Source organism: Trachemys scripta, chromosome 8, assembly GCF_013100865.1.
Source record: "Trachemys scripta elegans isolate TJP31775 chromosome 8, CAS_Tse_1.0, whole genome shotgun sequence".
In the NCBI taxonomy this organism is placed as follows: Eukaryota; Metazoa; Chordata; order Testudines; family Emydidae; genus Trachemys; species Trachemys scripta.
The window spans coordinates 80,232,634-80,248,518 of NC_048305.1; the positions used below are offsets into that span (position 1 = coordinate 80,232,634).

At 42.1% G+C, this 15,885-nt stretch overlaps 1 protein-coding gene across 3 annotated transcripts in view; it reads left to right on the forward strand.

Moving 5' to 3' along the window:
- The window catches only part of MCOLN2 (mucolipin 2), a 41,171-nt gene extending 33,511 nt beyond the window's left edge, over positions 1 to 7,660 (forward strand). For 2 of the 3 annotated variants that reach the window (XM_034779978.1, XM_034779980.1), the window contains exons 12-14: positions 2,504 to 2,710; positions 4,547 to 4,665; positions 6,716 to 7,659. In XM_034779978.1, coding sequence (XP_034635869.1) covers positions 2,504 to 2,710; positions 4,547 to 4,665; positions 6,716 to 6,752 — 363 coding nt within the window. In that variant the 3' untranslated portion in view covers positions 6,753 to 7,659. Of the gene's footprint in view, positions 1 to 2,503; positions 2,711 to 4,546; positions 4,666 to 6,715 lie in introns of all 3 variants that reach the window. The other variant, XM_034779979.1, reaches the window with a different exon arrangement.
- The last annotated feature ends 8,225 nt before the right edge of the window (positions 7,661 to 15,885 follow it).

The following is a 15,885-nucleotide window of genomic DNA, read 5'->3' on the forward strand; positions in this document are numbered from 1 at the left end:
TCAGCTCACTTTGTTTAAGGCTCTATCAACTTGTCCCAAATCTCACTAGATGGCAGTATTGTACTGCATAGAACAGCCTATTCTAGTCACTTGCTTTACCATCTGTTTTTGTGGCAGCTGACTGGCTGCACACTCAGTCTGCTGTACAGAATTAAAAGGAGGATACTCTCATTCTGTTCTGAATGCTGCAAACTGCAGCCCAAAATAGGAATGACTTGATTTTCATACATACTAACTAACCAAGATGGCCACTGCAAGCTTTGTGCACAAAATCCCGTAATGCTATCTAGTGGTTGTACTAGTTTGATGTCCCACCAACTTGACACTCCCAGAAGCAGCACTCCCTGCTTGTCAGTGAAATTTGCTGTCTCCTGAAGTGTAGTGCAAAGGTAGGACATGCAGGCAAGCAACTTCATGTGAAACAGTGAGTAGCAGAAGATTACTACTTATCTGTCCTTCCTTATTTTAAAAATAAAGTAGTAAGAGAAACAGGACAGTCCTCCCACAAGTCATCTTGAATCAACTACCATCTATTACATCAGCTACAGACCTTGCCACTTGGAATTGGGTGGGGAAAAGTACTCTACAGATTCCCTCTTAATTTTTTCATGAAGAGTTTCAGAATCCCTTATATTTCCACCCAGCCTCTCTCGGGCCTCATGTAGTAGAGAATCTCTGCTCATCAGGGAAGAGATGGATTCTGCTCTTTCCATGTGACGACTACAAGGAGTGACAGTGAGCAAGGTGAAGCCTTCCTAGCTGTTTCTTTTGCTAGATGGCTCACTGAGCAGCCCTGCCAGCTCAGAATCAAGAGCGCTGAACTCGGATCTCTAGATGGCACTGGTGGACCACTCCATGTTCTAAAATCACCCTTTCCTAATATCCCTTAGAGCAAATTTGTCTTACTCCTTCCCCACACGTCATAGAATACATAATCATAGATGTGTAGGACTGGAAGAGACCTCAAGAGGTCATCTAGTCTTCCTCTTGCCTCGACTGCACTGAGGCAGGACCAGATATACTTAGATCATTCCTGGCACATGTTTGTCTAACCTGTTCTTAAAAACCTCCAGTGACCGGGATTCCACAACCTCCCTAGATAACTTGTTAAAGTGATTAACTATTCTTCATAGTTAAAGATTTTCCTAATATCCAACCTAAATATCCCCAGCTGCAAACTAACCAGATTATTTCTTGTCTTACCTTCGGGGGACCTGGGGAACAATTGCTCACTATATAACAAGGTTTTATGTATTTGAAGCCAGTTAAGTCCCCTTCAGCCTTCTTTTCTCTATACTAAACATGCTCAATTCTTTCAACCATTCCTCATAGGTCATTTAAGTGGGAATTGCCCATATATAGCATTTGATCTTCTCTGAAGACATGTTTGACATGGCATCAGCCAGCTACTCTGAATGCCTGACATAAATGCTATTTACTTTGGGTTTCTGGACTATCCAGCATTCTTTTTGACCCAGAAAATGTAAAACTATGGGGTGGTTTTGAGAGTAGGTAGAGTTGGTTAAGGCAAAGTGAAAAGGCAAAATAGGAGATTGCCTAGTGGAGCTTGATATAAGGCCTGAACCTGCTCGCACTGTCCCTTGGTCTTTAGCTATTGCTGTGGAGGGCCGTTGGTACCCAACCCACTGAATAAAATCTTTATAATTTACCATACCTATTTTTCTTGCTGCTATATTGGGATTTAGAAAACCTTTTATCATTCAAACCTAAATTTGGGTTCAAATGTAGCTGATAATTTGTAAGATGACCCCCAACTCCTTCACCAAATAATGGAATGAGAAAATATAGCTGGAAAATATTCTTTCAATCTCAGTATTTTTGTTAAAGAGAATTATGGTCTATAATTTCTCCACAGAAAGGCTAGAGGAATTGTAGTGGCTCTACTTGTCCTATTTCCCCCAAGTGCAGAAAAAATTAAACAGATCTTTACCAATGTGCTGCTGGAAGAGGATTTTAAAAAATGTTATTGAAAGAGTAATAAGAGATTGGGGGATCAGAAGACCTGGATTCTGTTCCCAGCTCTGTCACGTACTCATTGTGTGACCTTGGTCACTTAATCTCTCTCTGCCTTAATTTTCTTATCTCTAAATTGGGGATACTTTTCCGCGTGCATAATACAATTTGAGACCCTCTAATGAAAGCATTAAACATTAGTGGTGGTTGTTTGTTAGATGCTTTAACCCCTTGGCACCTTTCCTACAACTGATGCCAATGCAAAACACTCAGGTACATATGGAAAAGGAATTATCTCTGCCTCCCAAGCCAAATGATCATGCCAGTCTTAAATGTATGAAATACACAAAAGAGAGAGATTGTGGTTGGGGGAGGTTTTTTGGGGGAGTAGAGGGGCGCAGGGGAGTAGTGGCTGTGTTTAAAAAAATTTGTGGGAAAACTGTTAGTGAAAATGTCTGTCTTTATCTCCTTTAACCTGACTGTATGTGGTGTTCAGGTTCTAATGTCAGTCTCTTTCAATATTGTCTAGTTTGAAGATCTGAACACAGTTGCTGAATGTCTGTTTTCTTTGGTCAATGGTGATGACATGTTTGCAACATTTGCTCAAATCCAGCAGAAGAGCACCTTGGTGTGGCTGTTCAGTCGATTATATCTGTATTCCTTCATTAGTCTATTTATATACATGATCCTCAGCCTTTTTATTGCACTCATTACAGACTCTTATGACACCATAAAGGTAAATCATTTTGTCTTTAGTGGAATTTTTTCTTCTAATCAATTATTTAGCATGCTTTCATGTTAGTTAAACCATAAAGGTGGACAAATGGAAGCTCTCTTGAGATATTGACTGATTATGATGTATGGTAAAGATATTCAAAGCTTTTAGCTTAAGATCTGGTAAAAAATGGAAGAGAGAATTTCCCTTAAGTGATCTCCACCCAGGCATTAGTTTGGAAAACTTACTTAAGGTATCACACCTCCCCCCTGACCTCCAATTTCCCCCAATTTATTCTACTGGCTGTATTACATTTGGGTCAGAATAGTGACTTGAGTGGGAAGTGAGGAAATATATTAAGCTTAAAATCATTGAATGCAGTTGCTTACAGCTAGAGAATTCTTTCATGGAGTGCAAGAGTGTAATTGCAGTATCAAAAAGTCTTGCTGAGGCCGGGAGAGAGTGATGTTTGAAAGATGTCTGGGGGAGAAGGAGGCAAGGGGGTAACCCATTCAGTTACAATTGCTTAGCAATACAGATTTGAATACCTCTGCTCCCTGTGCTTCACAGAAATTACTGGCTCAATAATTAGTAGGGTGCGTGGTATGAAAGAGACCCACTGAGTCTAGTACTAGTGAACTGCTAGCTAGAACCACTCTATCCAGTTCTGGTGAAAAATGGAGTGGAATTAAAAATATTCCCTTCTCTAGATCTCTTCCCTGCATTATTGCCCCCCCATCAGTATTTTCTGTACTTTTCTAGTCACTTGTATTTCTACATACTTAAGTCCTGGTGGTTAGAGTGACCAGTGAGAAGGCTGCATCCAGTAACTGGCCTTTGGCTGTTGTCTTTTTGTTTTAGTTCTCATGTAAATACGTGTGCAGCATAGTGGTAAATTGTTAGTGGCAGTACACCTCTACCCCGATACAACACTGTCCTCAGGAGCCAAAAAATCGTACTGCGTTATAGGTGAAACCGCCTTATATCGAACTTGCTTTGATCCACCGGAGTGCGCAGCTCCCCCCCCCCCCCAAGAGCGCTGCTTTAACCGCGTTATATCCGAATTCGTGTTATATTGGGCCGCGTTAGATTGGGGTAGAGGTGTATGTGGACCACAACTTCCTAGGACTCTGTTTTGCAAGTTTCTCTGTATAGGATTGCAGTAATTTTGTTGATATTCAAAGTGAGATGGGATTGCTTCTGTTTTTTCTCTCTCTCTCCCCTTGCCTCTAATCCTCTCATGTGGATCCAATGGTTTAAAGGAGAAGCCGCTCCGTATTCAAAGATTCCAAGGCTAGAAGGGACCATTGTGATCATCTAGTCTGACCTCCTCTATAACACAGGCCATATAACTTCCCCAAAATTCCCAGAGAAGAATCGGTTGATTTTCTGTTTTATATAGCACTTCCTCTGAATGAAAAGGTTGACTAAACTTCTAAGTGTCTGCTGTCTATCTCTGCTTCAAAGCTGTTGGTCTTTAGAGCTTGGGATTTTTAATTTATGGAGAACTCACTTATTTATGAATATGTAGGAGAAAAAAAATCAACATAAAAACGGTGAAATAGAATCACGCAGGAATGAACTGGATAGTTATGCAAGTAACATGCAAAAAGGAATAACTGAATAGTGTCTTTTCTTTTTTCAATATGTTTCCTTTAGCTCATTCTTCTGTTCCCACGACCACATTCTCCTAGCCTTGCTTTGTTTGCTGCAGTAGTGACAGTTTGATTCATCTATTAATCTAGATGTTAGAGCTGATAAAAGTGTGGGAGAGCAGTGTAGAATGGAGGCAGGTTTAGAGCAATGACACAAGGAATGATTTTTCATGCACTGTAAATGAGGTGTCCTGTTTTTCAGAAATACCAGCAAAACGGCTTTCCAGTAACAGATCTTCATGAATTCCTTAAAGAATGCAGTAGCACAGACTATAGCAAAGAACCACAGGCTTCCATGCCTTTCATCTGCTGTTGTAGGAGGTCAGTATGGCAGTGCGATTCCATGAGCTATATAATTCTCATAAGTACCCATGAGGTTAGCTGTCTGTTGGAAAGTATGGGTTTCACTATGGTAGGCACGCCCAGAAATCTAACTATAGCATGTTCAGACTCTTAAATATATTTATCCCTTTCTGTTGTATTTAGCATTAGAAAATAGCTAATTTGTTAAGGGGAGAGGGCAGGGAAAGATACCTTTTGAGTTTCACTGTAATCGTTGTAAAGCCCTCGGAGACCTACAGATGAAAAAAAACTAATTCATATATAAAATATGAGAGAGAGCATCGTTAATATTTCTAAAGGGGAGAGTTGTGCTGATCAGGTCAGGGAAGCACAGAGCACTGAAAACTGTTAGAGCAAAGCTAGGGTCCAAGACCATCTTGACTTCCAAGTAGGAGATCTGTTGGCAGGTAGCAGTAGAAGGGCACAAGAGAGAACTTGTTCTTTCAATTTAAGTGACCCCTCCCTCATCCCAAACTTTGAGATTTGTCTGATTAAACTATTCCCAGCCATCTCCCCTCTAGTTTAATGGGAGCATTTCCCTGAGAACCTTGGCCATTTCCACTGAGCTGCCTGGAAGTGCCCATCATTATGAGCAGGGCCTGTATTTGGACCATATAGATGGGACTGGAAGGCATTAATCTGGTTCAGACCCCTATAGGGGTTAAGGGGCCAGTAGCAGGCTGTCATGTTCTTTCTCCTGGGAGGGGGAAGAAAAGGAGTAGGGACCATTCATCCTATAGTACCAAGCTCACTCCCACCTCTTAATCCCTGCTAAAGTGGTAGGTAGATGGCTGTGGATTCTGCCTGCTGGCATTGACAACTGTAGCAAGGCCCTGGTGGCAATGGCATTGAGGTTTATGCACAGCAGAGTTGGAGGCAGGTGGAGCCTGAGGGAGTGATGTCATGTGAGGAGTGTAGCAGAACTGGGTGATCAACTGACCCGAACTAGTGTGGCAAATCTTGTGTTCCTAAATGATCAATAACAATGGATCTTACACAGTAAGGTTCTTGTGAACCACAGCTTTCTGCTTTTGATGTGTCCCTGGCTGAGGTTTAAGTGTCTTTTAGTTGAGGAAAAACTGCTGGCTTGAGGGGGGCGGAGAATAAAAGAACATCTAAATCTCCAGATAGCTGCTGTGGACACTTCAAAGGTAGGAGGTATGGTGAACTTAAGTGCAGCTTCAAACCTACTCTCTAAGGCTGCAAGTGGACTTATAGATTCTTTTCTCCTTAACTGACTTCACTGAAAGAAGGAAACAAGTTCAGCTTCCACGGCAGGGGACCTGCAGCTGGCTTGAAACCTGGAACTTCTTTTGGGCTCAGGGACTTGGGTTATTTGGCTTCCCAGCATTTCCAGTGCACTTGTTTGCTATTGGTTAGCAGAAACTAGTTGGAGCTGGGCATTGAGGCACTGAAGTAGGAAATTACAAAACACAACAGGGAACGAGGGGGATTATCTCCTGCCCCGGAGGTAGGGAGCAAGGCATGTTGCTGCATTTACCAGGATGGGCAGGCTTGCAGTACTGCTGCCCAGTGAAGGGCATATTTTCTTAAACTACACGCCTCCACATGTCTTTAGTTGAGCATGTCAGTCAGGGGAGCCCTAAATGGTATAACAAGTTCTGACTGGTGGATCTGTTGTCTCAGTTGTGCGGCTTAGTCATTTTTAGCTCTTTCTGTCTTCCTGAACATCTGTCTGGCTGATAGATGGAAAAAATAAGTTGCTTCGACTTCAGTCTAATCAGAGATTGCTAGTGACCACGGTAAATTACAGGAACCTAATTGATTTCATGATTACTTAGCATATTAGGTTTTCTTGCAAAAGGTCAATCCATAAAAAACCTGTTTGCTTTTTCTGAGAGCATAATTAAAGGCAAGGGGTATAGGTAGATCCTTCTTAATTATCTAAGAGATGTATAGGAAATTCAGCATGGTTAACTTTAAATATACCAAGGATTTTATGTTGCCCTTATTAAGTACAGAATTTAAAATTACCAACTTTTTTTTTCTCTCTGACCCCTTTTTACAGACAAGGAAGTGATGACAACTTGATACTTATTAACTGACAACCTACTGCTGAAATTCACTGCTCAAGAACGTTCAGAAGGAACAAACTGCTGTGGAAAAACAACCCCCCAAATTTCAAGAAGATCTGTCATTTGGGGCTATTTCCTTGTAAACATTATGACCCTATTTAATTAGGTAGTTTGGGGAGGCGAGCAGGGCAAAAAGCTGCTAATGGCTGGTGTCAGCTGGCTGACCATGTTGGAAGCTCAAAAGCTACCTTTATTTGGACTAGAATTATGAAGAACTGATGACGATTCCCACTCTGTGTTCTACTGTCTTAGTCCTGAACCTGAGAGACACTGTCTGTGGGAGCTCAGCACCTTCTTCAGATTAGGCCACAAACTAACCATCTGGTTCTTAAATATTTATATTAAGGAACATATTTAAAAAGAATTAAACACACTTGTTTTTAAGTAGAATGTTGAATATTGCAATTATTGGTAAGGAGTGTTTCAGGTCATTCATTTAAAGTGATGTATTGGAAATGGAGATTGTAATTCTTATTTGGCATAAAACATGATTCAGTTGCTTGAAATAAATTTGTGTAATGCAGAGCTGCACAAAAATGCAAAATAATTGATGTCTTCATGTGCGTTAAAATTGATTGAAAACTGTTAAGCCATTTATATATCACTAAGCTTACTTACCAGATCTTGTACGAAACAGAAGCAATTTGTAGTTGCCCACTTCCTTTTGTATTCTGGCGGTGGGCTTACTCCATTCTATCAAATCTTCAGTGTGTATGATAGGCACATAGTATATTTGGGCACTTCATCACATTACTTATTGGTAAATAAGTCACATATGGTGTCAATGGAAGCTTTCACCACAGATATCACACAAGAGATAACTTTTTAATGAAAACCCAGCTAAGTTCTGCCTGGTTTACCCTTCAGGTTTGACATGGTAGTTCCATACTGAATAAATCCCTTTTAAAAGTACATTACTTGGGGCACTGACTTACTGATGTTTCTGTTCCAATCACATGTTGAAAGAAGGAGAATATATAGTGTCACATTCAAAGATGGTTCATACAGGCCAAGATTTTCAAATGGTTAGTGATTTTGTGTTTATATGAGTGCCCATCCTGAGACACCTTAAAGCAGCCTGATTTTTCCGAGGGGAGGGTTCTCAGCACTTTCTGCAAATCAGGTTTCTAAAGGTGTTTCAAGTTTGGTACCTAAAAATTGAGGCATTCAGAATCACTACTCCTGAAAATCTTGACTCTAACAGCTGTCCCCAGATGAGATGGATTACTGCTTCAAGCATCTTGATTAATCTGAGCAAGCATACACTGCCTAATGGCAAAGGTGGTTAGTCACCAGTTAGGAAGACAGTATGTTCTGATGATCAGAGCAACAAACTGGGACTTGAATTTTCTGCATTCTGTTCTTGGCTCTGCTATTGAGCTTAGGTCCTCTTTCCCAGTGGGAAGGAAAGTGCTTACATCTGATGTAACGGGAGTATTGAGACCCCCAAAAGCATTTGTAAAACACTCTTTGAGAGCCTCGGATAAAAGATGCTATTAAAAAATGAAATGTTTTATAGGCAATGGGCACTTTACTATGAAGCTATCTCCCCCCAGTTAGACATACCATCCTCTTTGCATTAAAAAGCTTTGTTACTAAAATAGCTTCATAAAGAAGTGCTAAAATCAATATTCAGTGTATGGAACTTCTAGTTACTGTTAAAGTTCTCAAAACCAATGTTTATCCATATTTTGTTTGACTATAACTCATGTCTTGGTGAGAGCCTTTAAATATGGTCTAGCGAGTTAAGAGGAAATTTTGGCTTTGATTTATTTACAAATAGTTGTCAGCCGAAGGGTGAAACTGCTGAGACTGTTAAATAGTGAATACATTAATTCTGGGGTTGGGCAGCCTAGACACCACATTTTCCATCAGAAGCACCTTGATTAAATAATTCCTGAAAATATGTGTTCCTTTGTACAAAGATGGTGTTACTGCAGGATGTGTTGCCAAAAAATCAAACCAAACCTGTTTTTATTTTTTTTGAATTACTGGTAACTTGCACAGCACTTTATGAACATACCAGGTGAGGCGATACAGGATAAATTCTACGCTCAGTTATGCTGTGTAACTGGAGTGAACTCCCTTGATGTCAACGGAGTTGCACTGGATTTACTCCTGTAAACTGGATTTGAGCTACTGCCCCTCCTGGAAATAGCTTACAATCTACTGTTGGTAGAAAATGAATGGTAGCCGTGATGGTCTGAACCCAGGTCCTAACGACGGATGCTCCTACGGCAAACCCATTACGGGAATTAGAAAAATAGATTGATTTATTAACTTTACTCCTCACTCTGCAAAGCACCTTATGGAAATAGCTTTATGTAGCACATTCCATATTCACTAAGTTCTGTTCCTCCTAAACTGCAGGCTGGCACTCTGATCACAGCCCTGAAATAATTCCTCTCAGGCTGTGGGAGCTAACCCTGTTGCAGCAGCATTCGCAGCTGGACCTTCCACTGAGCTACATTATCCATAAGTGCTGTGGATGCTGGTTGTGGGGAGGAAGGAGAGAGAGGCGGGGAGGGTTTGAAAATGAGCATAACCAAAATCCTGAATGCTTTGCTGGCCTATTCCTTATAGGCTCATCACCATAGAATAGAGAATTTCATTGCACCACGCATGGCCAGCTCCAGGCACCAGCCACCAAGCGTGCTTGGGGCGGCACCTGGAGGGGGGCGGGGCGCTCTGGCCCAAGAGCGGGGCCCCGGCCGGGCTCGCCGCCCCCCCCCCCCCCCCCCCGGCGCTCCAGCCGCTCAGGGAGAGCGGGGCCCCGGCCGGGCTTGCCGCCCTCCTCCCGGCGCTCTGGCCGCCGGGGAGAGTGGAGAGCCCCGGCCGGGCTCGCCACCCTGCTCCCAGCACTCTGGCCATTCGGGGATTGCGGGCCCGCGGCCAGGCTCGGCGCCCTCCCCGGCTGCGGGGGGCCGGCGGGTGGCTTTTTTGCCTAGGGCGGCAAAAAAGCCAGAGCTGGCCCTGGCACCACGACCCCCTTTCGATAACAAAAATTACTACATGGCCCCAGGAGGGGGACCAAGCCTAAGCCTGCCTGCACCCTGCCACCCTGGGCAGGGGAGCAAAGCCCAAGGGCTTCAGCCCCGAGTGGAAGGCCTGTAACCTGAGCCCCACCACCCAGGGCCAAAGCCAAAGCTCTAGCCCTGCTGCTTTAGCCCTGGGCCTCAGCAAGTCTCACACCAGCCCTGGCGACCCCATTAAAACTGGGTTGCAACCCACTTTGGAGTCCAGACCCACAGTTTGAGAACCGCTGCCATAGAATGAGGGCATTGCAGTAGAGCATTAAGTAACATGCCAAGTGTCTGTCATGTAGTGGTGGTGGTTTTCTCATCCTTTCCAAATGGGGAGCAGAATGTGTGGTGGAGTTTTTTGTTTTTGTAGGGTTTTTGGTTTTTTAAATATATATGTTGCTATGAATTTGTTAGGGAAGGCAAGGTCAAATTATATACAACTTTCTAATATGTCTTTGGCATTTAAAGACTGAATTTTAAAAAAAAACTGATCCATTTGTTGTACCACTGATGACAGTTGTTGCCATATAAAGTGGGTAAAATGATCCTAATGTGTGATCGTTCTGGCCTCCAAGCCCCATCTTATCACTCCTGCTACTTACCTGCTTGTGCTCCTCAACTCATCTGCCACACCAAACCCTTCTCGTATTCCTGACTCTAGACCCTTTCCCACCATGCTCCTGATACTTGGATTGCCCTGCGTGATTGGCTACCTTCTGAGCATCTCTTATAAGTACAGAAATATAACAAACAAAGGTGGGTTGTTGGGTTGTTGTTTGTTTTTTTTTTTTTTTTTTGGCTCTGTCATGCTGGATTGGGAAGACATGTAGGCTGGTTCTGGACATATTCCTGCCTTTGAGAGAGAAATTATCCAAATTAATAGGATTTCATACCTTACTTTTAAAGTGTCCTGAAAAGGAACAAAAAAACTGGGCTTGTGCCTGATTGCTGTACGTCTTAAGGCATCAAGAAGTAGCAAAGGGTGAGTTTTTAAAAAATAAATCCTTTTTTCTGCTTGCTTTTTATATTAGAAATTCAGATCCTGGCTTTGGCAGACTCTGATGGCTAGAACAGTAGTGCAAGAGTTGCAGCACAAGAGCCACGAGAGTGTAAACTAAACTACTGGGGGGGGGGAGGGATTATTAGCCATACCGTGTCAAACTTCATTTTAACACCTATTTGCCATGATTAGCACATTAAATATAGGAAGCGTTACACATGCAGCCCTTCAATGACAGTGTTCCGAGCCCTCAATAAACATCGTTTCTACCTTCCAGTAGTCTGCTAGCAAAGACCAGACTTCACATTCCTGAGTTTAAGGTAAGAAAGCCACACAGAATCATAATTTTGTTGTTTTGTTATTTTTGGGCCTTCTTTATACATCAGAAAGATGTATACAAACGCCACAAGGCCAATATTTAAAGCAGTCCTTTACAGGCTGAGTGTGTGTTACACCACTACTGTTAATTGCAGGACAGTAGCCCTCATGATAATCTTACCAAGGCCAGCCCTATGCTTAGAAGGCTTTGCCTGGATAGGGATATTGGTGTACTATGCCAGCAAAGTGCTTCCAGTGTAGACCTGGCCTAAGGGTGTCAACAGAGGGTTATACCAGAATAACTGTCCGTTTAAATTCAAACCTGTAGATTATACTGAAAAAGTTTCCTTTGCAGACAAGGTCTTATTCTCCAGCAATGGTGAGGTAAATACTGAAGAGGTGTTAACAGTAACTTCTGCAGTCTTCAGTGGCCTTGGCTGGCAGGTGAGTACATTGATGGTTGCGAAGCAGGATGAAGTGATGGGTTTCTCTAGATGTCTGTGGGTGGGGTGACAAGGTGTAGGTATCCATATTTAATTGTTCCTAGTTGGGGAGGGGGTGCTGGGCAGTGTATAGTTAAGAAGAACGGCAGCTTTCTAAATTCCTGGTTTAGTAAGAGTCTGCATTTGGCATTTGATGATGTAGTTTAGCATTATTGGGGCTTTTTTTTGTTTTGTTTTTTAAGTGTACTTCTAGGATTAAAATATAATGGATGAAGTCGTCATAATGTAGAAGTAAAATGCCAATGATCCTGAAACAGCAAGCAAGTTACTCTCATCCATTACCAAGCAAGGTAACATTATCCCAAAGCTACTTAGGATGTTACTTAGAAAAACAATAAATAATTAAAGTTAAAGAAATGCATAGGGTTTGGCATACCACTCCAAAGCAAGGAAGGGCAGTGGTAGGACTGAAAGCTAGCACCTAGATATCATGGTGATTGGTGATCTACAAATATCAGCAAGAGATAAACTTTTTAGCTCACTGCATCATGCCCAGGTAGGACACTATCTACAATGAAGTGTTACATTGTCCTGGTGGACAAGGAATCCATGTGCTCAGATTTAGAGTCTTTATGTGGTGTTTGCTGTATTACCTCATGTTCTATGCTGATGGCACAGGTGTAAATGGGACCTTTTATTTAGAATTAACCTATATTCATGTCTCAGTGGTGGTCGGTCATGAATCATGACATTTTTGGAAGCAGAGCACAATTTATATGGGCTGTAAACAATCTTTTACATGAAAATCTCCCTATTCCTCACCTTTCTGAAGGAAGATGTCTTCATGCTGCAAATGAATGGTCTGCTCTTTTGTTTTGGCTTCAGCAGGGTGGACTATAGAACTGGCAGCTTTTGTGTAAACTTCCCCATTCATCTTATGTCTTGCGTTAGCAAACTCCTAGATTTCTTTGGCCCCCAAGCCTCTGCTTTCTGTGCAAAGGGGGGAAGAGGGGTGCTAATGTCAGGGTGCCCCCTCTCCCTGCTTCTTTACCCCATCTCCACAGAGCGAGCGGGGATATGACACGACAGGGCTCAGGACAGAGGGCGCTTACTGGCAACAGCTGCTGTCTCAACTTGCGATCTACTTAAAAAGTCAGTGTACTTAGAGTGGGGTCAGCATACTTAAAGGGGCAATGCGCGTCTCTCTCACACACTGTGTGTGTGTCTCTCTCTCTCTCTCTCTCTTACACACACACACACACACACACACACACACACACACACACACACCACTCCCCTGGCACTTTGGAAAGTGGAGGGAATGGTGCGCGCCAGTGGAATGGCGTGGATTCATCATGTTCAGTTTCCCCAGAGAATGTTTGCAGACACTGCCATGCTGTGTCTCCTCCCTCCATTCATGCTGCCATGTAGAGTGTGAGGTTACATTAACAACGTGTTAACCCTTGAGGACTCAGCTGAGTGCTAGTTCATCATTTAGCAGTAAGGCATTCCCAGGAAATATCCCACCCTCAAACTTCACCATCTCAACCAACCTTCACAATCGCTGTGTACAGTATTAAATTGTTTGTTTAAAACTTATATATATACACACACACACACACACACACACAGAGTATATCTGTCTGTCTGGCAAAAAAAAATTCCCTGGAACCTAAATCCCCACCCCCACCCCCATTTACATTAATTCTTATGGGAAAATTGGATTCGCTTAACATCATTTCGCTTAAAGTAGCATTTTTCAGGAACGTAACTACAAAGTTACGCGAGGAGTTCCTGTAATTCACGGCCAGAAGGGACTGTTAGATCATCTAATCTGACCTCCTGTATATCACAGGCTATTACATTTCACCCAGTTACCCCTGTATGGAGCCCAATAACTTGTCTGGCTAAAGCATATTTTCCAGAAAAGCATTTAGTCTTCTTGTGAAGACATCAAGAGACAGACAGTCCACCTCTTCCCTTGGTAGTTTGAAGGCGATTAAACATCAAAACAATATTAATTATTTGTGCCAGTGAATTTGTCTGGCTTCAGCTTCCAGCCATTGGTATTTGTTAGGCCTTTAACTCATAGTACTAAAGGATCTTTAGTCTTGGTATTTTTTTCCTCTGAAGGTACTTGTACATGGTAATCTAGTCACCTCTCAATTTTCTATTTGATAAACTAAGCATACCGATCTCTTTATGTCTCTTACTGTAAGACATTTTTCTCCAGCCCTTGAAACATTTTTGTGGCTCCATGCTGCACCCTCTCCAATTTTTTCAACATCCTTTTTAGTGTGTGGACACGAGCACCGTACATAGTACTCCGGCATCAGTCTCACCAGTGCCCATATATGGAGGGAAGGTCTACACTTAAAACCTGTAGCTGCGCCAATGCTCTTCTTGCCCATTTTATTCCCAAAAGCCAACAGCTAGTGTCTGGCATCAGATCTGCTGCCAGCATGATAATTTATCAGTTATGCTGGACTATGCTGTGACTAAATGAATTGGGCAAAAAGAGGGAGGATAACTCTGAGAGAAAGCAGTTTGTTGCTGCGCATGGGGTCAGGAATAAAAGATTTTCCCAATTTTCCATTTTGAGTGTGGATTTTAAAACTTACTCTTTGTCAAGTCTCTTTTAAATATATTTTTTTGCTCATTAAAAATAAAACTCTGGAGAAGCAATGGCAAAAAAGGGGACGAGAAACAAAGTTTGTGGTTCCCAGTATAAATTTAGTCAGTGAGAAAAGAAAGACTAGGCACTTATAAAACAAATACCCTTCTCAGTGTTAACAAACATGCTTATTATTTTATGGCATTTGATCTGCCAGCTATGTACCAGGGAGGAGTTTTTATACCTGTGGCATGAGCATACAAAACCCTTTGCAAACAGATAATTGGCCAAGGTGGTTTAAGGTGGACCGAAATAGTCATGCTCACGGTTCTATGAAAATGTGAAGATGTGGTTTTCAAAGCTAACAACTAATGGAGATTTTGGTTCCTCATAACTGTAGCTGATATCCTTGTGAAAAATGTCTGCATCACTGAGTTTTTTGGGAACCAGAGTGATGCTTCTGTGTATTTCACATTACCTCAGTTTCCTGTATGAGTTTCTGCTGCTTCCTCTTCTGTGTTGTGCAGATATTTTCTGTTGCTGGAGTTATTTTCTTCTGCATCGTTCCTGTGTGCACTGCTTTGGAGAACCTCTCTGCTCCATTACTGGTAAGTTTAACATTCACCATCTTTAGTGTTCCTGATAATTTTGGCTTGATGCATTGTCACTAACTGCCATATGGAATCAGACCAGTGGTTTGGTAACTTGTCTTTGACAGAGATCAGTACTAGATGGCTTCAGTAGTGTATTGTGGCAATGAGTTCCACAGGTTAATTATAAACCAGGTCTAAAATAATAATGACTTCTTAATCTTGAAGTACCCACATCCAAAGTGTCTCAGGCCTCAAAACTTAAAGAAGGCAGCATTTTTGAAAGTATTCCTGCAATTCAGCCACTACCCCACACTTCACAATTCATAAACCATGCTGCCTCCTCTGAGCAGGCAGAGCCGCCTCCTGTTTTGAATCAAATACGTTCTGATCATTACCTGCTGCTGTAAACTGGCTCAGAGTGCACACGTAAGTGTCAGTTTCACCGAACAATTCAGATCACTTTAGCCTCCACTGCACATACACAATAGCAAATGGAACAGAAAAGAAACTCAGTAAAATAGAAACCTACCTCCTCATGCCCCAATGTGCCTCCATTTGGGGAATTACACAACATTTTAGGGAAAAAAGCCATGTACTTTGTTGCCGGAGTGAAGCCAATGTTTATCAGATGTTTGAGAAATTGGGCAGGGGGAGGGACAATCAAGCTTCTGTCATTTTTTTATTATTCCGTATTATTTTGAAATTACAAGTATAGGCAGAAAGGGTTGACGTTCTAACAAAGAGAGCTCCCTTGCGCACACTCCACCAGGATGAACTGTTACGCTGGGTGATGCACAGGGAATTCATTCAGACAGGAGCCCTTTAATAATAATAATATTTTGGAAAAAATATAAGATGCCCTTATGTCCACATTCAGAATGGTCATCTGATGTCACTAGAAGGTCACTTACACTTCTAAATGCAAACACTTAACAACAGTAGGTGCATCACAGATCCTTTGGCTGGATTAATTTTTGCCTTGCCCTCTGAAAGCATGAAAACAGCACAATTTTAAACATACCATTTAGCTGCTGCCTTCCTTAGTCAAGTCAGTTTATGCCTGAAGTGTTTGTTTAAGTCAAGGAGAAATGATTAGAGAACAATGAATTACC